Below are 24,942 nucleotides of genomic sequence, written 5' to 3'. Positions count from 1 at the left end.
CTCATCTCCCTGCCTTAGGCAAGTTATACCCAGTTCACAGCATCTGGGTGCACTCAGAGCACATGTACAGTCTGCGCAGGGGTGCTGGTGCCACGAGGAGATCCTCTGCTTCCAACAGCTACATCTGGGGCACAGACACGCTGCTGCTGCTGCTGCTCTGTTTAAGGGACAATGTGGGCTGCTGTCTATAGTATCCACCAGGAAAAACAGGAGCTTAGAGGAAGGAAAGGAAAAGGTATAAATGTCAGCTGAAAAGTAATTTTGTGAATGGCAGGACTACCTATGTGTGTAATTTAGGTACAAGCTCTTCTGTCAGCTGTCCAAAGCGTAGATCTGTCTCCCTGCTGAAAGGGGAGCAACAGGTTTATACTGCACTTTTACTTGAAGACATCAATCCCTTTCAGCCGTGTAAATGAGATTTCTCACTTTTAGTCATTGGGCCAGATTTGGCATTTTAGGATTACTGAGATCCAAGGAAACACCTAGATTAAACACGACCAAGTATTCACGCAGTGATGCTTCTGCTATTAAGAAGGACACGCATGCTCAAAGTTAACTGAGAGTGGCAGAATAAACCAGAATATACGCCGTTATTGTGAAGACAACTATCAAAGAGAACAGCATGTAGAGAAGAACTGCATCCCTAGTTATACAGATCCACAAGTCGTGAAGAGGATTTTTCTCCTGCAAACACAACAAAAGGCATTACTGTTGCAGTAGAAAAAGCCTTGAATATAGTCAGCTATGCACGAAATTACAGTGCCGGCTGAGATGGTGACAGTAAAGTTGGAAGGGCTGCTGTACGGTGTTCCTACTCCAGCTTGTACCTCTGGCTTAGCCCAGTCCGAGGAGCAGCTCAATAACCACATCTCTCTAAATTGTTCTGTAGCCTGTAGAACAGGGGTGTCAAACTTATTTTTCACCGGGGGCCACATCAGCCTCGTGGTTGCCTGCAAAGGGCCAAATGTAATTTAGGACTGGATAAAGGTAACTACTCCTACACTTATCCAGTCCTAAAATTACATTTGGCCCTTTGCAGGCAACCACGAGGCTGATGTGGCCCCCGGTGAAAAATAAGTTTGACACCCTTGCTGTAGAACATTTCATGTTCCACCTTCAGAAATCTCGTTCTGACTTTCAACACTTGTTTTCCTCTTTTACACAATTCCATCTTCCAGGAACAGGTTCGCTAGGTAAGAGTGCTCCTGCACTCTCACACCTCCCTTCTCAAAAGGCTTTTAACTGTGGGCTCAGACTTCAAGGAGCTATTCCAGAGAAGGAAATACAAAAGCCCTGCACAACATGCAGTACACACTGCTAGACAGCACTTAAAAATGACTCTGCCATATCACCCACGTTCTTTGTTATCTTTCATTAACCACGATTTTCACTGCGGTGTCTCCCCTTCTCTTTTCAAGATACATTGATGGTAAAGTTGTTTGTTTTTAAAACCTAGATCATATAAGCCACAAACATTTTTTTTTAAACTAATGGATCACAGTAAGATTTCAGATTTTTTTGGTAGACATGCATATAGATGTCATTTGATGATGACATACTTTCTTATTTAGTACGGGTCCTTATATCAAATGCAGAATATATACTGTAACTTTTTAGACGACAGATTAAATATTTGAAATCCAAGTATCCCTCAAATATACCATTGAAAAGTAAACTTCCCTGAAAAAGCAACAACCAGGAACATTTAAAATGAACCATTTATTAAATCAAACTTATTTTAACAGTTACATAAGTTACACAGCATGTTTAAGTCAAAAGATTTCACAAGGAAAAAAAAAATTAAACTTTTATTATGCAGGCAAAAATAGTACCACACAATATGTACCTGGGAGGAAGGAAGGGAAAGGGAATCTCTAAACATTCAAATAAGGCCATAATTATTTAAAAACAACAATAAAACAATAATAAAACCCCCAAAATATCTGTTTTCCTTTCAGTGTGTTCAGTGCTGCTAACTATATGTACTTTTAGTGTACAGACGTAACTGAGGCAGTGGTATCTTGATAGCTAGGTTTAATGTTTTAAAACATGATCAGAAGTGGAATAAGGCTCATTAGTACATACAGCTGCCCTTGGAATGTCAATCTCAGTTGCCTTCATTAACTTAAAATTCACAAAGTGCACAGTTAAGAGATGCCAAAAAATTGAAACTGCTACTCTACCAACAGCTGCCCATGCTTAATACTTAGTGGTCTATTGAAACAAAGAATGTTCTTTCAAAAGGATGTGTAAGAAAAGCCACCGTAAAACATTTAGTTTCAAAGATGCACTAGGAGCTTTTTGTAAACTGAAAAGTAGAAAAACATGGATTAATCATGTAAAGAAAAGAATACAAAAAACACTAGAAATGACCATCCAACTTTCAAAGAACAAGCACCACAATGGACATTAGCATTCAATTTTGCAGTGTACAGCAGTGTAATAGTTCTACTCTAACCAATCCACTTCATCGAATTCTGAGTCATCTTCTGAATCGCTGTATTCCACAGCAATGCGACGAGAAAGTATAGTAGCAACATCGTTCTCGATGCGCTCATGCTTAGCTTCTTGTTCACGTTGCTCTTCGACTTTGCGTAGTTGAATACCTAAAGAACATCAAATCACAAACATGTTATTCTCCTCCTTTATAATTATTGGAAGTATTTAGGTAATGATTCGCAAAATGGTTCGCAAGCAGAAATGAAGGCTGAGGACACTGTCCTCCTCAGACACAAGTTTTCCATTAGGTTTTTGAAGAGAGGAATGTTAGAATTGCAATGGCAGGCTACATCACCAGTCTTTCTACTATAATATCTCACTTCTGATTTCCAATTAAAAACACACCCACATTTTTAGTACCACCGTAGTGATTAAGCTATTTTACTACTTGTGTTTCCAAACAATTGTTATACTCTCTGTTCATGGTCTGAATCAAAAGCTATAGCTACTTGAATATCCTAACAAGATTTCTTGTAACTCAGTTTTGATCATGTAAAATTCTGTTTCGGGATAAAGTATTACTTAAAGATTAAACACAAAGGAAAAACGACACATACCGATAGTATGACTAAGTTAAATCCAGTAACTTTGTTGAAAACATGACAAAGATTACATATTTTGGTTTTATGATATCACAGACTGACAGAGTGTAAATACAATCTACATCCTGTACTTAATATTCTCTGTTGTCAACTGACAGGCAACATGAGCACAGGTCCTCGGCTGGAATTTAAGCTGCAGTAATTTAAGCCTTTATTTCTCATGCAAGGCTTGATCAAAAGCATTTTCAGGAATCACCTAACCTATACCATATATTAGTTTTATTTTGCTGACAGTCTCTACTAATGCTCACGCACCACTGTTGTACTCAACTGCTGTTGATACTTCTTTAGATTCAATGATGTTATCAATTCCTGTGCATATAGATGCTTAAAAAAGATTTTGAGTTAGTGTTATAGCCTGTCTACTGACATTACAGTATCATAGTATCACTGGAAAATGCCGCCCTGCACCTCTGCCGGGGGCACCAGGTGATATAAAGCTGCTCCGCTGCTACGTTGAGACTCGTCAAGATTAGGCGCTTAACAGGTTTAAGCCTTAAGCAATGATTTCTGAATGTCATTCATATGTTGTTGTAATACACTGGTACGTGATCAAAATCCCCATGTCAATTGATGTGTTCTGCTTTTATCTAACAGTCTATGAAAAAAAAAAAAAAGGGGTTGTCTTCTACACAACCTGTAGGTTAGCAGAAATAGCTATATTTTCAGGTAAAAAAAGAAGAGAGAATCTCCACATATAATCTATAAACACGTGTACTTTTTTTTAAAAAAGTCTAACTTTCACAGAGAACCAGTTGTGCCATCCAAACTAGACATCTGATAAGTGCAGTTACCAATTGACAAAATCTGTCTACTTGGCAATGCATAAGCTGTAGAGAACAGAAAGCAGAAACAAATTTAAGATGCATTCCTCTAAACTAACTTCTTACACAAGAGAAATGTTCCATCTCTCAAAGCTAATGTGCAGCAAGTCTCTGAGACCATGCTTTTTTGACCCTGAAGAGCCAAACATTACCTTTCCGTATTGCTTCCAGCAGAACACTTCTAGCATCGCTGATGACAGGAAGAGTTGAAGGATGGCGCTTGGGTTCAGGAGCAGGAACCACTTGGGATGGTGGAGATGGAGGCATTAGCGGGGCATGGGGGCCAGGGACGATGGTGGTGGGAGGAGGGTGCAGAACAGGGGGAGGGTGAGAAAGGGATGCAACCGTGACAGGAGAGGAGGGTCGAATGCCAGGAGGAGGCAAGGGAGGAGGTGGGGGTGGTGGAGGAAGTCCCTGTACTTCAGCTTGAGGAGGAACTGGGTGAATGGGTACAGCTTCGCACACGGGGGCAGCTCTAGCGACAGGAGGAGAGGGTTGTGCCAGGGGAGGAGCGATGGGAGGTGGAGCTGGATGTAGGACTCCAGGAGCTATTTGAAGAGGAGCTGGTGGAGGTGGCACAGCTGGGGCCTGCAGAGCAGCTGTGGGAGGGGGTGGGGGCGGTGGGACTGGGGGTGGAGGAGTGGAAGTCATCGCGGCTCTTAATGATGAAGTTGACAAAGCAGACGGAAGAGGTGGTGGTGGGGGAGGAGGAGGAGTGGGGCTCACAAACACTGGTGTTCTGCCTGTTGCTGGAGACTGAGGACGATTTTCTACCAAGCCAGTAGTAGAACTGAAATATCCAATAACAGAAAAAAGTGATTAGAGCTGGAGAGTGGAAAAATATTAATAGATTCATATCTGCAACTTAAGAATATTGAATGCTGGGTACTAAAGAGCATTATGTACTATGATGATTTCGAGGTATTCATACCTCATATACAAGGAAATTTCATTTTCAGTGTGGGGTATGGATCACTCTGCCAAAAGACCTTTGCTCAAGTTCAGCTATTGAGTTTACCCACATCTGTATCAAAGGTTTCCTAATGCTTTTATAATTCCCCCCTCCCATCCCTAAGTAAACTCATTATTTTTCTGAAGTAAGGGAACTAGCAGTTGGTCAACTGCTTCAACTCACAGAATTTTAAAAACAAAACAAAACAAAAAACAGTACAAGCAATGAGGATGAGTTACATTTGAAGTAAGTATTTAAAAGTCTGATGACCAGGTGAGTGATGCCAATAACAAAAGACATCAGCTCTGTGTACAGAGAGGTATATTTACACGCTAGATACTCACTGCAGTGCAATGAATAGGTGAACTGAAGAAAACAAAAGGGAGCAGTAACATTATTTTCCTGAAAGACCATTAGAGAATTTCTTTCAGCAGTTGTGGAAAATTAATCTAAAGAGTTATGCATTTCTGTGTATAATCTCCTGAACAGTAAAAAGACATTCTTTTCCAAGAGAGTAACATCATGCTGATGCAACAACTGTGTCTGAATTTACTGTCCTCTAATCCAAGTTGCATGTACCTGACCATAAAGTAAGATTTTGGGTATAAAACAACGGGGGAGTGACATCCAGAGCCTCAATCTGGAAAATACTTCAAGTATGTGTCCAGAGCTGGAAAGGCATAGAGAAATAAAAAACAAAACCACTAGGGGGAATAATACTTTAAAAAAAAAAAAAAAAAAAGAAAAAGAAAGGAAAAGCAGTTGTAATTTAGCAAATGCAATGAATATATAGTTTTGACAGCTGACTTTCCTTTCATGTAGGCTGAAACACAGCTCAGTAGTGCAAATTTCAGATTTCCAAAATTCAAAAATTCCAAAGCTAAATCCCAAGATTCCAATATGTTTCACAGAAAGATCTTCCATACAGTTATTTGTCTTGCCATTTAATGCTGAAGGCAACATAGTCACAATATTAACAGCAAGGTGAGGTCTGTCTCCACAGTGGCACCCTCCTCGGTTTAGATTCCAACCCCTGTGTGCTCCTGGGCTGCATGGTAATAATACTAGTGGACTACTAAGGAGGGTGGGAGACCAAAACGCTCCAATAAATCTGCATGTGGCTTGACGACTCCGTACCTAACAGAAGGAGGCACAGGTTTCATATCTCCGGCTCCATGCATTGGAGGTGGCGGTGGTGGTTCATGTGGTCTGACCAACACTCGCTCCTCGGCTCTGTTCAGAAGCTCAGACATCTGGCTATACGGCAATGCAGAAAGCGAGTATGATCCATCCATATGGTCCACATATGCTTGAGATCTGTAGGAAAATAGTGAAAAATAATCCAACATAAGCTTTAGTAAAACTAAGTATTAGTGCCCTCAGCCAATGTTCTATACTTCAGTTTGATTTCTGAATTAAAGTATTTTCACTGCACCGATGTTACATATTGTACTTCATGGCTTTTTAATAATTTATCTCACTTTCCATACCATTGCTTCTAGCAGCTCAAGGGTTTAATGCTTTTGACAGGTATATCAGACAATTTCTACAGCATGTGTGTGATCTTAGTGTTTATTAGTCACATTATTTTGAGTTAAGTAAATATAGCAATACAATCAGAAGTACACATATACAAGCGTATATTATGAAAAGAACGTTATACTCAGTAATCGTTTCTGCTCCTCAGTCCCTACATGTATGCAAACATATTCTTTTATAACATTCATGAAACATCCACAGATGTTAGAACAGTAGAATTTACAGCTGAATAATTTAGCTGAACTTCTGTTAGAGGATCGATATTTCAATATATAGAGAGAATCGACTACTTTAGACCTAATACTTTGTAGCCATACAACAGACATAAGAAAGATGATCTAAATATCTACATTGAGTAGTAGCAGTAAATAACGATAACTACAGTTTAGAATGATTCACCTTCCTTGTTAATGGTAACTTTAGACACACCTTAAGGAGCTGATCAGTTAGGAAATTTTAATTAACTACTCAATGAAATATTTTTAAAAAATTCACTATTAAATTCAGAGGAAATATGTTTGCAGAGCATTTTCCAACAAGCAGTACTCTATGTCTTCCACATACTGCCACCACTCTAGTATCTAACTATTAATATCTAACCTATTAAATTCTTTGGGAGTGAAGTCTTACTCTGCCATTCAAAAGCACGGCGCTGTTCTGTATCTGAATGACAGGCTTTGCACACGTAGCGCTCCCAAGCACTACAGCATTATTCATAATTGCATTATGGGTACTGAGATGCTGTATGTTCGGGCCAGGGTCCTGGATACAAAAGGAGTCCTGCAACAAGCGTGTCTAATGTGGAATCTGACGGAGACCACAGGAGAAGGACAGCAGGAAAGCAGATGTTTCTGCCAACAACTTGACACAGTTTACAAAGAGAAGATACTACAAAGTCATTCCCAGAAAAATGCTAAACACCATAACCTGAGTTTTATCCCACTGGCTGAAATGCACCAATACCCTTTTTAGTTTCTAAATTCAGAGAACTAAGTTTTCTACAAACAGGTTTTTCCATCTTTCAGACAGAGAACACTGTCTCCTACAGTTTTTATAATTATCCACAGCCACTATTGAGTTTGTTTGAAGGCTTTACAAAGCTAAACAAAATGCTCTTTTATGGTGTTTCTGGCCTGTTAACTGGAAAAAAAAATAACTGTTTTTTGGAGGACAAGGAATGCTTTTTAATTAAAAAACAACAACAAACAAACCAACCCCCCAAAAGCACATCAGCAGAACTCCTAATATTAGTTGTCAGCCCTATTTTCTGTCAGAAGTTTCTCAGCTGGTCTTTCACAAACACCAGAGGCATAAACACAGCAGGTGTTTACCGTGTGAAATACTACTTTTAGCCACCAGTAAGTACGTGCTGTGAAATGAGAATCCAACAGCTTAGACTTTGTAATAGACTATAACCAAAACCATCAATCAAATATTGGATTTGTTCAAGAGTAAAGAGAAGCTCAGCGATCTCGTCTGAGTTCCAAGTGGACATTTGTTCACAACATACCCACCATATAGTCGTGGCAATGTCTGCTTAAGAAAAATAAAGAGACCGGAATAACAGGGATTTTGTAGGTCAAGACTGGAATGCAATGACACACCTGGGTGCCAGCTTGCAGCAGTGACACTGCACCTTCAAGGTGTTCAAGTTGCAGATGACAACACATCCTCAAGGATACAATGAATTCCAAGGACACACACTACTCTTAAAAATCACAAGATCATAACTAGTCCTCTAAGGACACACTAAGTATTTGAAAACTGAGTTTTGATTGACCTAAATCAATGATTCCCAGTGCATTTCATGAAGAGCAGTAGCATCGCATCGTTTACCATTTCTCAAGCATGTTCAGTATGTAGTATGAAAATCTGCAGTTAATAAATGATAGAAAAAAAATGAAAAGAAACCTTGATTCAAAATGTGAAGCTGGGCCATTAGCAACTTCAATGTGCTTATGTAAGAGGTTAGCATCATCTTCTGCGAGCTCCGGACCTTGGGCTAACTTCTGCCACTCTCGCCGTCTGTCATGAGGTGCCCTTGGCACTTTTTCTGGTTCATGAGGGCGATCTAGATTTTTCTGCTGTGGGAGAGTGGTGCAAACAAAACTGACAACTAAGACAATGATTTTTAATTAGTTGCACTTAAACATCAGCCACAAAATAACAAAAACCAATCCTAACACAAGTGCAAGAAAAATTCACTTTCGGTCTAAATATGATACATAAACCAAAAAGACTTCCAGGAGGCAGAAACTTCAGTCTTGTGGATAATTAGCTGAATAATACAGAGAAAAATAACTGTATAAGTAGCCTTTTATTCTAAGGCTGAAATGAAATTATGAATCTGACACTTATATTTACTGTCTCTATGTACAAAATACACAGGAAAATGGTGAAATAAAGAAGTAACATTACCTTTTCAAAAAAGTTCGTTTAATTTTAAGAAAATACAAAGTGCTCTACTCCAACTAATTTCCTTCTAGCTTAAACATATCCATTAGAAAGTCATTCAAGCTTTTTCACCTCTAAGATTGCCAGAATGTTGTATTATAAAAAAATGTCCCAGTGAAATTCTTTATTTTTGCTGTATTCTTCCTTTTTTCTCCCTTTTGAGTCATTCTTAGAAGAAGTACAAGTCTTGGCAAATCTGCTGTTAGTTACATTAAGATAGCATGAAAGCTCTAGGCTCTGCTATATTGTTTAATTATTATTATTGCTCTTATTAAATATTTATTTGTTAAAGTTGATGGAATTGAATGAATACAAGTAGTTTTAGCTGAATAAAAAGGACTCTGTAAAGTCTGGCCTGTTATTAATTGCATAACCAAAAAAGCACCATAACTGCAAGTAAACCCTTTGCAGGAAAAAAAAAACAACCAAAAGCTATATAAAGCTAACGTATATACCTTCTGCTTCCTCTTTTCTTTTCTTTTGTCCTCTGTGTCCTGCAACATTTTTTCCTTCCATAGATCAAAGAAGTATGAAGGATTGGTGTAAAACTTCAAACCCTCCTTTCCATCATCCCTGAAATATAGTGACACAAACAGGGCATACTATTTATTTGACAACACATGAATCCAAACAGTAAGGCAAAGGAAAGGCATTTTAAGGAATATCTAGTATCTCAGACTCAGAAATATTTTACTAAAGAACATTAAAAATATGAATATTGACCTCCTGTGTCATCATCCTTTACTATCTTTCCTTGTATTCAAGGTCCTAATCATAGAAAAGTAACTTTAACACAAGCTGTAGGTAAAAAAGTGTATCATAAATCAGGGAACTCCCATTCCAATGCCTCACATCTTGCTTTTAAAATAATGACCAAATTTGTGTGGCTGCTCATGTTCAAGTACTGATTCAAATTGACTTTGGGACAGCAAAAAACAGTCATCTCCATTTAATGAGTACAGATAATAAAAATGGCTTTTTCTTACCAATGCTAGCTACACTAAGGTAAAATTTGAGTAAAGTGGAGTAAAGTTTCAATGCTTATAGTATCTTCTGCTGCCTGTATTCCTCCAGCAGCATCACAGTTTTCTAGTGTGGCTTCTTAAATATTCAAGTGCTACTCAACATGAGCAAGGTGCCTGGATATAGCATCTCTATTACATAAAATAAACTAGAAATTGGTTTTGATTAATTTTATTTTACTAACCTGTAAGGGGTGAGAATGTTAAGTGGAGGAGGCTGTTCACAAATGTCATAGGTTTCTTGCAAAGGAATAGGCAGAGTTTTGCGGTCAAACAGCTGTTGATCTTGAATTGTGGAACTCCGGAAAGCTTTCCTCATCGTAATGTCCTGCAGTGACACTGAAAGGGGATATCGCCATTAAAAAAACCTCACCAAAGATAGTTTATTTGGATTAATCTGGAATTGCTTAATGCTGGCTAGAATTAAGCATTACTACCAGTATCTTATGCATTTTACAGCAAATATAAATTCATCCAGCACTATGCCATGGCAAGATATTGTCAGATTATGTGAAAAACATGCTTGCGATGTTCTAGCACATTACCCTCTATTTACTTTTGCAGGAAATTTTTGCTCACCTGGACAGAGATCAGAACTCTGTCTCTCCAAAGCAGTTCAACAAATTGATTACTGTAGCTATAAAACATCATTTTGTAGTTCAGAAGTATCTTTTGGTACTAAAAAACTACTTCCTCTCTTGAGGTATAGATTTTACCTTTGTAGTATGAGCAAACCAAACTTTGCATTCCTTCCATGTAGGCTGCAGTTCCACTAAGGTGCTAAACCAGCAGATCCCTTAAGCTTATGCTACTGATATCAGTGAGTTCTAATAGGAGGTGATACCGTCTTCCAACACATGTAACTAGTGGAGTGTTGCTTTTTAATCAGACTGTTTAATCAATATGAGACTTTCCAGTTTACTTCAGGTGCGACACCTTTTTTTAAGTGCAGTAGTTAGGAATGTTCAATTATCCTTACGCAAGATTCAAAGGAAAATAACATCAGGTGAACACAACAGATTAAATAGTGATTTGAAATATATTGACTTACTGCTATTGAAGCCCATATATCCTTTTTCACAATCATTAAAACTTATAAAAAGATTAATGGAAAAGTGACTACAACTGATGAAACTTGCACTTTTAAATCTGGAAACAGTGTACCTGTTCAGTTTCATATTTCTTTCCCTCCCTGATCTTCAGTTATTATCATACATCTGTGAAGTCCAGGTGTGCCTCCAGACTAACTTTCCAGCCAGTGTTAGACTTTCATTAGGTACAGCAGCCGTTGGGGTTTTTTTTTTTTTTTTGGTTTTAAATCACAAACAATACTGGAAAAAGACCGTTTTAAGACATGCTGGCAAAGACAGCATATGCATTTTATCTATAAATGATTATGTTTATTTTATACAAACAGGGTGATAGTAGTGCCCCTCTACTTGAGAGGAGCCTCCCTTCACCCCCATATCACTAGGGGCTTGGAAAGCTCCATTTTACTCTGGTTCCTCTAACACATACAAGTGTACACATATGTACATACACACATGCAGAACTGGACTTCTATTGTATGATCACAAAGGGGCAGAAAGCAGGACTTTTTCCAGTGGGCTTGCAGCTCCTGGAATGTTCTATCTTCTTACCTAAGCATATTGGCAGCATCCTTTGTGAGGCCAAAGATGGGATTTATCTGATTTTCAGTTTGGCTTTTGAAATGTATTACAGTTGGCAAGGTTGTGTGTTCCTGGAGAAGTTTCCTCCTTTTTACCTTTACGTTCTATTTCATTATAGTGTATTTTATTCTTTTTGATACCTTTAATTAGCTTCTCAGAAGCCTTTTTAAGTGTGCGAAGGAAGTATTATAATGTATGACTGTCAGCTAGGAGTCTCAATTTCTGCAGGTGTTTTTGCACTCATAAATAACCATATATAATGTGTACCTGTCATGAAGTACAGGTTGTTATTTGCTGGCAAAAGTCCACAATTAGAACTGGGGTTTAGCTCATCTAAAAACCTAGGCTTAGATTCTTCTATGCTTCATCTGTTTTTTTCTTTGGGTTGTTGGTTTCACAAATCTCACCAAACGTATTTGTTCAGAGTCACTTGGCAATCCTGCAAGTCTTTAAACTGCCTGTCACTGGAGACTACACCAACAAAAATAAAAGTTAGTATACTTCTCTTTGAACCTGTGCACATTCTAAAGGAATTTATTGCAATAAATAAATAAAGATATTTAATATTAAAGTGCTCAAAGAGTATGTGATACCATATTATTGAGAGGTATATTCTCCTATAAACTCTTTATTAGCATTCCTTAATCTCTTCAGTGAGCAAATACAGCCAGGCTAATTAATAATATCCATTTTCTTGTATAAAACTCCATGTTTTGTAAACATGTACAAGGGGATAACATACCTGAGGATAATCAATCAATACCCAACAATAAGCATGGATTACTTTCTCTCTAAAACTAAGCTACACAGCAAAGGTCTTCATAGAAAACATACCCTGTGCAGCTAACAGCATTTCCTGCACTGATATCCAATGACCAGCATCCACTGAAAAGCAAGCCACTATTCAAAAAAACTGACTGAATAGGGCAACGTTACTAAGGAAATGAAAGGACATGGCACACAAAATACTGACATTTCATGACAAATCATGACATTGATATAACTGGCCTACAACAGGGATCAGGTAAATCCCATGTTGCAAGCGCAGTGTAATCCTGGGCTCTGCACAGTTTGGCTTCCAAAGCCACTTGTTTCGCTTGCCAGCTGGCTGAGAAACAGAGGCCCTGGGTGGTTTGTCACCTCAGGGGGAAGAACACACGAAAACCTGGCTGGTCACCCAGCCACTTAGCTTTGGCTGATTGACAAATCGGCACAGCAAGAGGACAGGTCAGACAAATCGGGCGCATGAATTCAAGTGTGAGAAGAGACGAGACACGGAAGGAGGAGTTGAAATGCTGCAGGGATTTGATGCTGATAATTTTAAGCTTCCAGTTGGCTAATTCCTAACTAGCACCAGAACCCTCATATAGCCCAAGATCCTAAATTTCATACATTTTCCTGAAAGTCCATCTTGTGTTTACTGCAATAAACAAAAAAATAGGGGCTCAAATAATTTCCCTAAACATTGGGCATGTTCCCAATTTAAGTTAAATGTTCATTCAATAATGTGAACAAATGCCAGTTTATCTGTACTGTGTCTGTTGTTCAGATTGTACAAAAAGAACTATTACATCAGCCAGTCTAACTTTCTGTACACCATAATATTTTCCACATAATTAAAAATTGTTTCTGTCAGAAAGCTAAACTGTCAAACTTTTGTACATTTGGTTTTGAAAAAGAGAAAAGAGTTGATTTTTATTTGTAATCAACAACAAACTGGGAAAAAAAGGTATTTAAATTGCACTCTAATAAGATATAATAACTGCGTTTCTTTTGGGCTGAACTACAAAAGAAATAAAAGCACACATCAGTAATATAAATACATAATAACATTTTACCTCCCATTAAACTGGAATCTCCAATTTGTAGTAAAAGTCAAGTATGGAGCACATCAGCGTACTGACGGAAAGTAGCTACTTTTACATTTCAAAGATATTAAATATTAAATTTTATTTTACCTCATCAGAAGAAAAAAAACCTGCTACTACATTTTTTTTTAGTCTTTTAAACTCACTCCAATGTATGATTCATGAAGAGGTTCTAGGACACAAAATACTGTTCTTCTAAAGGTGGTAAATAAACAAACAATATCTATTAAAAGCTTGCTCTCTCAGTGCTTTCTGCAGAATTTAATCCTGACAGCTTCTAAGACCATGAACTCTTGAATGCAACAGCTATGACTCCTTGGAGAACTGAATGACTATGGGAAATGACACACAGATCAATGGACTCAGTTGCCTGCAATTCTTCTATGTTTAAAATCTTACCCAGAGATTCAAAAAGCGTAGGGATAAAAGCGTGAAAATATCAAATGAACAGCTTAGGCATAGGATTCCAACTAAAGGCAGTTAATGGAGGGGTGAAAATTCTCTTCAGATGAAGATTTGTGTGATTCAGTTCCTAAAGATGCTGCACTCTTGAAGTCTGATTTCTACTTTACACATTTTATTTTTTTAATGATTATCCACTCCAACAATTCCTAGCATCATACACATATTGCGTTTCTCTGCCGTCACAATACTTCTGACAGGTCACTGCAGGTTGATGAGTTGCTAAGCACAGAGACTGCTCTGCAGAACAGTAACTACTCTCCCTTGCTTTGTCCCCAACAGAAGAAATTCAAATTTTCTGAAATATTGATTGAAAAAAAATCCAAAAAAGCTCAAGCACTCTTTGGATAGAGAATGTATATAGCTTAACTACTACAGGTAAATAAAGAGAAGATGTAAATCTTAGAGCAATCGCTTTAAGAGGACTCAGAAAATGCAGTGTGTAGAACCAGGGAGCCCTGGATCTCCCAGCTGCACCAAGCACTGAATCTGCTGGTGAGTCTTGACAAAACTTACACATTATTTAGTGAATGACATTGTGCCAAGATCCTTCTTTTTATACACAAAATAAAAATTATGCAACATCACAGCTTTACCACTGAACTATTAAGCCTTGGACAGTATTAATTTAAAACTGACTGACTTACTAAATAATCCATAAATTGAATGAAGGGCTAAGAAAATTGGAAGAAAAAGCAGGGAGAGCAGTTGGAGCTCAGCCCACCTGCAGATATCTTCAAGAGGGAGACACACACAACTCCAACATTCAGTTAAGTGCAGATGTGCCAGAAAAAGTGACCTTCTTTAATTTAATTTAACAGCCTCTTTCTTTCTTTGACTTTGGGGCTAAAAATTCTTAGTAATGAATTGACAATAATTTTATTCTCCACGTTAACATATTACATGTGGAGGTCATGACCCAATGGTTCATGTGTTCCCTGTTCTTAATGTTGATTACATTTATACACAAGTCACCAAATTCCTCTTCAGAGGGTAGAGTTGGTAAGTGAGCTGCCCTTAAAATGGGATTTACCTCCCTCCCTTCTAAGTCTCACAATAGGCTGAGTATCCTGATTTGAAAGCTGACCCAGCCTCCCATGTTCACAAGTACACAGAGCACAATTAACTGACAAGCTTTTCAGGTTTCTTCCCCGACAGGTGCCACCTTTATTGCCTACAGGAAAACCTCAGATCTCTCAAACTTCTGAATGACTATCTCTTCTGAGGGGAAAAAACACATGTATGTAGAAAGAATAAAGTATGTAAAAAATCAGTTGCAATGTGAAATTAATAATTCTGTGAAATCAAGAATTTGAAGACAGTGCAAGAAATCAAACCAAACCAAGTCAATAGCAATTATTCTGTGACAGAAAAACTGTGAACCACGAGTTAGTTCCTTCAGGACACAATACTAACCTTGGTTTAATCTGGTTTTATTCCTTCACAGAGATATTGTAACACTTCAAAATTAAAAAACACACAGATGATTAAAAAAATTCAGAGCTTTTTATTACTGTGACTCTACCAGAAACACCTTATCAAGTATCTGCACCTCGTTCAATGAATCTGACTTGGGCTGGTTTTGTTCATGCCACTTAGCTTTAAATGAATCTTAATTTCTTCCTCTTGTGTAATAGCACAGGCCCAAAGGAACACATTAAATCTTCCATCACTGCCTGCTGGCAAAGAACTAGCAAATGAGACTCATTTTACAAGTATAGCCTATTTTACACATGCTGTTAGCTGAGCGAAAGTACTGAAATTTGCTTAATTCTTGCATAGAGGGTTAAGAAAGGCAAGAAAGGTAAATCCAAATGTTTTCCCCATGCTTTCATGCGTTAGCATCGTCCAGCTATTTAGCCCAGATCAGGACTAAAACAAAAGTATTTGTGATCAACTTCTAAATTTCAAGCCCAAACCAGCATACTAGAGGAGAAACAGTTTCCTGATCCCTAATTTTTAAGGAAATATTGAATTTCCTCTCGTCTCCTTTGTCCTCACCTGGTGACTCATTCTGGGCAGATGTTTCTGAATAAGGAACACTGAGTATGGCTCAAGGACTGGATATTCTTAGGTTAATAAAAACAGTTATTAAATAGTTCCTGACACTGAGGACTGCATATGTTCCTCTGAAGTACTAGCAGTCACTGCTATTCTACGGCGTGAGAGACCAATCTAGGGTATCAGATTTGAGCCACACTTGACCACGCTGGACCTCTTTTCAGCCCTGTTTTCTTTAATTGTGGCGTCTGCCCCTTTCTTTAGCTATACAGCTTAGCAAATGCTATGGCATATATAGTACTGTGAAAAGTTATAGATCTTGTACATTTAGGACTACATACTATTTAAAAATATTGCTAGCAATTCTCTAACATCAAATCGTTATGGCTATTTGAAACCTACAGCCAAGCTTGTCAAAGGCCATTTACACAAGAAAGTACAGTTTTGCATCTTGCTATCCTGTAACATCCTGATATGCTTTAACTCAATGACTTAAAATAGTCCCTCGATTTTCCTGAAATGTGAATGGCTGCCACACTAGATATGTCATATCAACATGTATCCCACTCTGATTTAAACAAAAACTGAGGTCTCAAGGGTAAATGCAAAAATGACATTAACACTCTGGAGTATTACAGCTCTTAAGAGATTACAATTGCTGACAATTTGTTACTGTACACAGAAAGGATTTTTGTCATTATCCAACCACAGTAAATACAGTATTTTATTGGAAAAAGAGGCGCACGTGTATGGTTTATGCTCAGTTGTCAAGAGACCCGGAAAATCCCATTAATATAACAATTCCCCTAGGCAAGTCATGATTTCATAGAACATCTACCAGTAGCTGTGAACAGCTGCCTTTTGAAACCTTCTCTAAAATTAATGTCACGCAAAGTAAAGAATCAAAACTTCCTTAGCTTAATTTCACTATTAGTGAAATTTCAACATTGGTAACAGAACACAGCCTGATGACCACGCTCCCAATTTGACACTTCATATTTCCTGAATGACACACAACTATTATACCTAGACATTCAGAACTGAAATACCTTTCTATACTTCAAAATTGGATCCCACTAGTAATCTGAAGTTACTTTTCATGATAGTATGTGCTGTGCTTTCTAGGTCTTAGACGTATAGTCTAGAATACCCTAAAACTCTTGGGGTTAACAAGAGCTTGCATAATTTCACCTGTAACCAACAGATATCCAGGAAGGCAAAAAGCTTCATAGCGTTTACATATTAGGTGGCCAGTGTTCCTACAGTCATCACAAAGCCTATGTATCACTTAAATCCCATACAAATTCTATCTTATAGGCATGAGACATACCCTATTGGCTTTTGGAAGTACTTGTTTTCTCAGTGTTAACCAATATTTACAGTACTTAAAGCTATTTAGGAAGAATCCAACGGGATATATAGTATCAATAAATTAAGCTGTACAGCTATAACTTCATACAGACAGCGAGACAGTAAAAAGTTAAATGCAAAAACTCTACTTGGACAAATGGTTACATTCAATGGGAAATAGCAGAAGGGTTAAAAAAAGAGTAAAGACTTATCCTCAAGCATTCACACAGTATTACATATTATTATTCTTATTAGCACTAATATGTAATACTGCTGAAGAGACACATACTCCTGTGGCCATTTTTATGTAAATTCATTGGTAACAGTAATATTCAGTAACCATGAAAATGTTGAGCTCAGAAAGCTGCTCAAGGCTATAAAAGAAGCCTGTAGCAGAAACAGAAAGGGACCTCTCTCTTATGATGCTTTGCTCTGCAGTTTTATAACTATAATTGAAACTATTATTATTTCCATTTCACGTATCATTGGTGTATGGATGACAAAATAAGAAATCTTCAATGCAGGAGTTAACTTACATTCCTCTTCCTTTGGATCGAGTTGTGTAACACTGACAGATAAGCGATCTACACGTTCTTGTAAGGAGTTGACTCTAAATGAGAAACTGTGTGCTTCATTGAAAAGTTCACCAAATATATCTTCAGCGTATTTACCTGAAATAGGGAAAAGAAAAAAATCAAGCATATCACAAGACAGCCAAATGAATTTGCCTTGAGAAAGATTTCTATTTTGTTTAAATAATTAAATTGATGATGCATGAGTATCACTTGTAACAACCTGTACTTCCTGAGCTCATTAAAAATGCTTCAGAAAAGTAAATTAAAGTTAAATATTTAATTTGTACTTTATTAGACATGAAATTATTTAATACATTACAGGACAGATATTCAACTGGTATAAATTGATTTAACTATGCTGATATGCAAGGAACTAGACTGTTTAGTTTCTTGGATACGTATAAAAGGATGATTTCCAGCATCTGAAGCTGTTCTTGTTTGAGCAATAACTAATCTTTCCAAGTGAAATTTATCTCAACATTTCTCAAAATGAAGTACAGTTTCTACTCCTACAGCTCAGGGGACATTTCGAAAATGAAGGATCAGATATAGGTTAATTAGAACCAGTCTATTCAAAAATACACACTAAAATAATAAATTCTACTTTGAAGGATGAAAATTCTAGTAACTGACAAATTTACACTGAAATAAAATAATAATCTCCTTTGTTCACTTCAACGGACATCACACAATTAGTCCAAAAGACCAGGAGATTCAGGTATCAAGAGAAAAGGATCAGTAATGACTTTCTCTTCTACAGACAGAGTACTCTGTGTGGTGCTTCTAACGCTGCCCAGACTCAACTTGAGTACTTGGATAATGCCACTGAAAAAACCGACCAGGCTACCTAACAAAATTTGTAGCCACATTTCTGAAATATCATGTGATAGCTTTTTAAACTTTCTACCATACTGTGCGCATGTAATCCATGTGCTGTTTGCGCACTCTCGTTGGTTTTGGAAGTATAAATCTCACCAATTTCTAGCTATCTGGTTTGCACACAAGTTCTGACAGGTACAGCGGGAAAGTATAGTTATGAAAAATTTGCCTTTGGTGCACAATAAATCTGGAAGTATATGTAAAAATGAGGACACTTAAAGACATCAAAAGGACGAAAATGAAATCCCTACAGGTACTATGGAAACTACTTAAATATACTAGGTAGTAAGCATAAGACCAGCACAGACCATTTATTAAGACTTAGGTAATAGCAATAGAAAACCAGCAGGGATATAAACAACAGACTATAAAGGGGGATAACAGAAGAAATGTACAAATGAAAAAAATAGAAAGTATCATAAATTCTGGCATATTAATCATAAACAAAAAAAAAATTAGCCTGAGGAACAACTAGCAAACTAATAAATATTCCTTCAAAGCCATAAGCAGCCAGAAAGTCTGCCAGGGAGTCTGTAGAGCCAACTGGTAATGAAGATGTAAATGAGTACTCGCAGGAGATAAGATCACTACATGCAAGCTAAATTAACATTTTCCACTAGTGTTCAGTGAAAGGAACTGGTGAGACCCTCATGCCAGAACTCTTTGTGGGAGGCTCAAAGAAACCAAAGGGGCTACATAAAAATTGTAGAACTAAATCAACAAAATGACCATGAAAATATTAGTAACAATTTGTATATCTCCTTAATACACACTGAAAGGTGGCAAGCATAACAGTAAGCTTCAACATTTTTTTCATGGTACATCTTGAGAGCCACAGGCCTGTAAGCCTGACATCCAGACAAATGAGTATAAATCATTAAGAAGAGCTGAATTAGCAGTCACCTGGATGACTTGGTGGAGAAGAAACAACACAGCTTTAGTAAAGTAACATCTCTGAAGGATTTATAAGCACACAGATGGAGAGCTATTATCTAGTTACATTTCCAAGAGAGTTTTGAAAATCCCTAATCAAAGCTTTCTAAAGAAACTTAACAACCAGGACATAAAAAAAGACATGGCATGAATACATAATTCCTCAAAAGGTACAAAACAGGATAGCGATAAATAACTAGTCTTCACAGTTGAGAAAGGTGAGTTTTCACAGGCTTTTGTACTGGGACCTATTCTATTCAAGATATCCGTATATGATCTGAAAAAGAAAAGATTGAATTTTGCCAACAATACAAGGTCAGGGAAAAGAAACACACTGAGCAGTACTAAGTACACAGAAACCCCAGCTGGCTGAAGAGGCTTCCATGCTGGAACGAGTTGGAGGTTGAGAGATCAGCAGGAGTACTGTCCATGATTGGCTTGCTCTACAACTTTGGACCATCTGCTATGAGCCACAGTGAGATGCAGATCAAAGCTGCAGCCATTCTTAGAATCTTTGTCCTTAAGTACCAATCCACAGTAAAACAGAGACGGAAAGTTAGTGAAGTCAACTTAGCTGGCAACTGGCCTAACGTAAGACTTCCTAACATATGTCTTAAAACTCTGAAAAATTTATGTGTTTTAACCTGTACCTGAAGCAAGGGAAATTACTTAAAAATGTGATCCACTAAGAGCAAGATTACTAAACTTGTAATATCCATTTACTACAAATGTAATGAATTTCAGATAACATATTCAGATATTCAATTAGACAACTCTCATAAATATTCAGAGGCATGCAAATTAAAATTAAAACCAAGTGTAAAATGCCATGTATAGAAAAAACAGTGAATTGCAGGACTTTCAAATCCAACAACTTCCCTTTTGTAGGTGTATTTTAAGGCTAAGGTTGTTTTATCTGTATCATTTCATCAGGCTTATAATTCATGTACTTCATTAATGAGCTCCAATTGCAAATACTCTTGTCTCAAAAATCTTTTCATTATGTTGCATACAACCACAAACATATTGCACAGAATAATTTGCCTGTGCTTATGAACACTAATCCTCAAATGGGAAATACATTAAAAACAATGTGTTGCGTTTCAAGTGGTACACCAACCATAATGTCTCTACCTACGTGACTGTTGGCAGCCTCTTTATTTAGCCTGAAGTATATTTAACTAAATGCTTTTTCAAGCAAAGCAAAATGTTTGCTTTTAGTGAAGCATAGTACTCTTTTGAAGGGAAGTTATATGTGCGAATGTATATGTGTGTACAACATTCATAAATCAGTGAACAAAGGTGATCTCATTCTACCTATTTTATGGGTGATATGTTAGAAGAGTAAGGAATCAAAATTAATTCCATTCTATAGAATGAATATTCTGAAGGATTACATACACTTCAGAAAATTTACATCATTACAGGACTGCTTGATGAAAAACTCTGCTCTTATTTCATGCAATACAATAAAGAGAACGACAGATGAGTATGACAGTTAAAATAATAATGCCTTAGGATCTTGGTCACAGCTGGATACATAATACCGGATTAGAAAGACCAGTGATCTTGTTTGCCTATTAAATTAAATGACTAAATATAAATAATTATAGACTTCTGCAAATAAATTATTTTAACATCTGTGAAAAGCTTATTTTTACTGTATTTGCAAAACTTGCTTAGTGGACCAGAAATATACAAAAATTTGTCATTTTCAAAAGGCAAGTCATATTCCCTCCAATATTGCTGGCTGGTCATCTCGGTCCATCAGATTGGCATTTATTTTTATTAACAAAGCACAAGTTGTTTTAGTTTAAATAAAATCACAGAATGTTAGGGATTGGAAGGGACCTCGAAAGATCATCTAGTCCAATCCCCCTGCTGGAGCAGGAACAGCTAGATGAGGTTACACAGGAATGTGTCCAGGTGGGTTTTGAACGTCTCCAGAGAAGGAGACTCCACAACCTCCCTGGGAAGCCTGTTCCAGTGTTCTGTTACCCTCTTTGAGAAGAAGTTTCTTCTCAAATTTAAGTGGAACCTCTCATGTTCCAGTTTGAACCCATTACCCCTTGTCCTATCGTCGGTTGTCACAGAGAAGAGCCTGGCTCCCTCCTCGTGACACTCACCCTTTACATATTTATAAACATTAATGAGGTCACCCCTCAGTCTCCTCTTCTCCAGACTAAAGAGCCCCAGCTCCCTCAGCCTTTCCTCATAAGGGAGATGCTCCACTCCCTTAATCATCTTTGTTGCCCTGCGCTGGACTCTCTCCAGCAGTTCCCTGTCCTTCTGGAACTGAGGGGCCCAGAACAGGACACAATATTCCAGATGTGGTCTCACCAGGGCAGAGTAGAGGGGAAAGAGAACCTCTGTTGATGTACTAACCACCCCCCTTCTAATGCACCCCAGGATGCCATTGGCCTTCCTGGCCACAAGGGCACAGTGCTGGCTCATGGTCATCCTGCTGTCCACCAGGACGCCCAAGTCCCTTTCCACTACATTGCTCTCTAATAAGTCATTCCCTAATTTATACAGGAACCTGAGGTTGTTCCTACCCAGATGCAAGACCCTACACTTTCCCTTGTTATATTTCATTAAATTTTTCCCTGCCCAACTCTCCAGCCTGTCCAATTCTCGCTGGATGGCAGCACAGCCTTCTGGCGTGTCAGCCACTCCTCCAAGCTTCATGTCATCAGCAAACTTGCAGACAGTGCACTCTATTCCCTCATCCAAATAATTGATGAACATATTGAATAATACTGGCCCCAGTACTGACCCTTGAGGCACTCCACTAGATACATAATTATTTATTTTTAAATAAGGAATGTATTATTCACTTTTATTATTCTTTTCACAATTTTTTCGCTCACCGCAGAGAGCTCTCTGCACAATTAACCCTTCAGTAGGAAGGGATCCAGGAAGGCAGCTCCCTCTGGCGTCAGTCAATGTCCTTTTTTGTGACAGCCAAATAAAAAGTCTTGGAAGTGACATGTTGCCCCTTCTCCCCCAACAACATGAGTGTGTGTTGAGAGACTTTATTGAACAACTACTTGCCTGACATTTAAAACAGACCTATGAGCTGAAAATAGAATACTAGCTAGTAGCTACTAGCTGAAATCAGAATTGAAATAATTCTGGTCACAGTCTTCCTCATTTTTTAAAATTAAAACCAACAAAATATGTGGCAACCACTTCTGTTCATTACCATGGCAGTTAACTGTATAATTGCTTATAAAATCTGAAAAAGCAAATGAGGAGTTTTACAGTTCTCTTCTTTAACCATTTGTTTCCGTTAATTTGTTTTATCTCCTAATTTCCCCCCATAATTTCTTAAACATTTGCCCAGAGTTGGCTTCTGTGCACAAATGGATATTTTCTAACTATCTGATACACTAATATGAAGGGATACTAAGGTAAAAGGTTATTTTTGTCTTATTCTGAGCAACCTGGTACATAGCAGGTGAACTGAAGTTAACTACAATCACCCCATAAGGTTCTGAACCGTACTTCAGGCTAATTAAACAAAGTGTGGCAAAGAGATATATGTCTTATATATCGTGGTGTCTAAATTCCTAAAACCACACTAACATGCTGGAGCATTAGGGCAGAAATTAACAGTACCCTCAAAACTCCAGTCCTTAAATTCACATGAACTACTGTATTCTCTATGCTGCGTCCATTAGCAAACCTTAACGAAAAGGCATTTAAATTAATCATTTTGCAACACTAGATCAGTTACCATGAGATTTAGTTACAGGCTCTCGGACAAGGAGTGGGACACGAGTCCTGCAGCAGGACTTGCACAAGAAGCCACCTCTTTACCATCCTTTTCCATTTTTAAAGAAAAAGAGTTTCGAACCCTCCAACTGCACCTGACACTGAAACAGCATCCTGCAGATCGGTTGTGGCATCAGCAGCCTCTAGGAACCACGCTCTAATGATAAGTAACTATTTTGATAAATAAATTGAGCACCTTATGTGCTCAATGCCATAAAGCAACATCATTTTTGGAAATTCAAGACGACAGGCTGATGCCAGATGCATCAAGTGGGACAATCAAAATCAGACAATTGTTCAGTGTTGCTCAGCAGATGGAAGAGGGGTGGGATTAACATGCGGAAACAAAATCTAATACAACACACATCACTGGAATTAAATTATAAAAATATTTAATACATTAAATATGTCATGACAACATAAAATGTAATGTATGATGAGGTGTTATATAATAAAATTTCACGTTATTTAATTTTACTTTACTATTAAAACAATAAATATGTTCATATATTGAAACATACAAAAATATTATTAAAGTTTAAAAATAAAGGTTTGGCAATTTGATTTTTTTTAAAGATGTAGAAATTGATAAAATATCAGAAAGAATAAGCTAAGCATTCAGTCTGTTTTACATCTATCTGCTATCATTGCTTGATTTCTATTATTTCAATCCCACTTACTAAATAATGTTTTTGTCCAGTACATTTTCTAAAAAAATAAAAGCATAGAACAAAAGCAGACATAAAACCTGCCTCATGTCCTACTGCACAATCTCTTCCCAATATACTTACACTATGCAAAATTACATTATTCACCACTGAATGGTTCCTTCCTACACAATATATTGTATGTATTAGAAAATAATCTTTCAGGATAACTATTTACATAAGCCACCAACAATATATAACCAGGGTCCCTTTATAAAGCAAAGTGTTGAAGGCACAAGACCTGAAGATCCTTTCACATGGAAGTCTTGCTCTTCCTTTTCTTCTTTAATATCACCTGAATTCACTGCTCTATGTGGGTAAGGAATTAATGTCACATAAGATTTGTTCTGCTAAGACACGGTTATTTTCAGTGAAAAATTACTGACCAGTTGTTCACCTCCTCACTATCATTTGAGGTGGAGATGAAACAGCATGACATTGACAACACTGCTGCAGGGAAGCCAACATCAAGAAATTAGAGAGAAGTCTTTCAGAGGATGGGGGTCTCTGAAAAGCAGAGTAAGCCTTTAGTTTTCAAGTCCATCACTTTTCTTACCCCTGTGTGTAAGAACACTTTCTCTAGTGTTCCCTGGCAATCATAGTAATAATGAATAAAGAGGGATGGACTACGTTCATCACATTCATGGAGAATACTGAATATGCTTGTGAGCACAGTGAGCAGTATGATTCCCTGGGCAGAATCCGCCACAGGGATTCTGCTGGTTCAGGGGTACTGACTGAAGGTGCAGATCTGCAGAGACCTACCTCCAATCGTGCAACATGTGGGGCCCTCGCCATGTGCTGAAGATGGTGTCCAGAAAGGATGAA

At 37.6% G+C, this 24,942-nt stretch overlaps 1 protein-coding gene across 1 annotated transcript in view; it reads right to left on the bottom strand.

The window, feature by feature from the left end:
- Positions 1-1,743: 1,743 nt before the first annotated feature.
- WASF1 (WASP family member 1) overlaps positions 1,744-24,942 on the bottom strand; it is a 31,896-nt gene continuing 8,697 nt past the window's right edge. The window contains exons 3-9 of the mRNA XM_082047891.1: positions 17,780-17,914; positions 10,078-10,231; positions 9,326-9,443; positions 8,328-8,500; positions 6,015-6,194; positions 4,078-4,715; positions 1,744-2,606 (exon numbers count right to left, since the gene is read on the bottom strand). Of these exons, the coding sequence (XP_081904017.1) occupies positions 2,449-2,606; positions 4,078-4,715; positions 6,015-6,194; positions 8,328-8,500; positions 9,326-9,443; positions 10,078-10,231; positions 17,780-17,914 (1,556 nt within the window). The 3' untranslated portion in view covers positions 1,744-2,448. The remainder of the gene's footprint in view (positions 2,607-4,077; positions 4,716-6,014; positions 6,195-8,327; positions 8,501-9,325; positions 9,444-10,077; positions 10,232-17,779; positions 17,915-24,942) is intronic.

Source organism: Streptopelia decaocto (assembly GCF_964273445.1).
Source record: "Streptopelia decaocto genome assembly, chromosome: 3".
Taxonomy (NCBI): Eukaryota; Metazoa; Chordata; class Aves; order Columbiformes; family Columbidae; genus Streptopelia; species Streptopelia decaocto.
This window is presented reverse-complemented; position numbering and strand designations above follow the sequence as displayed.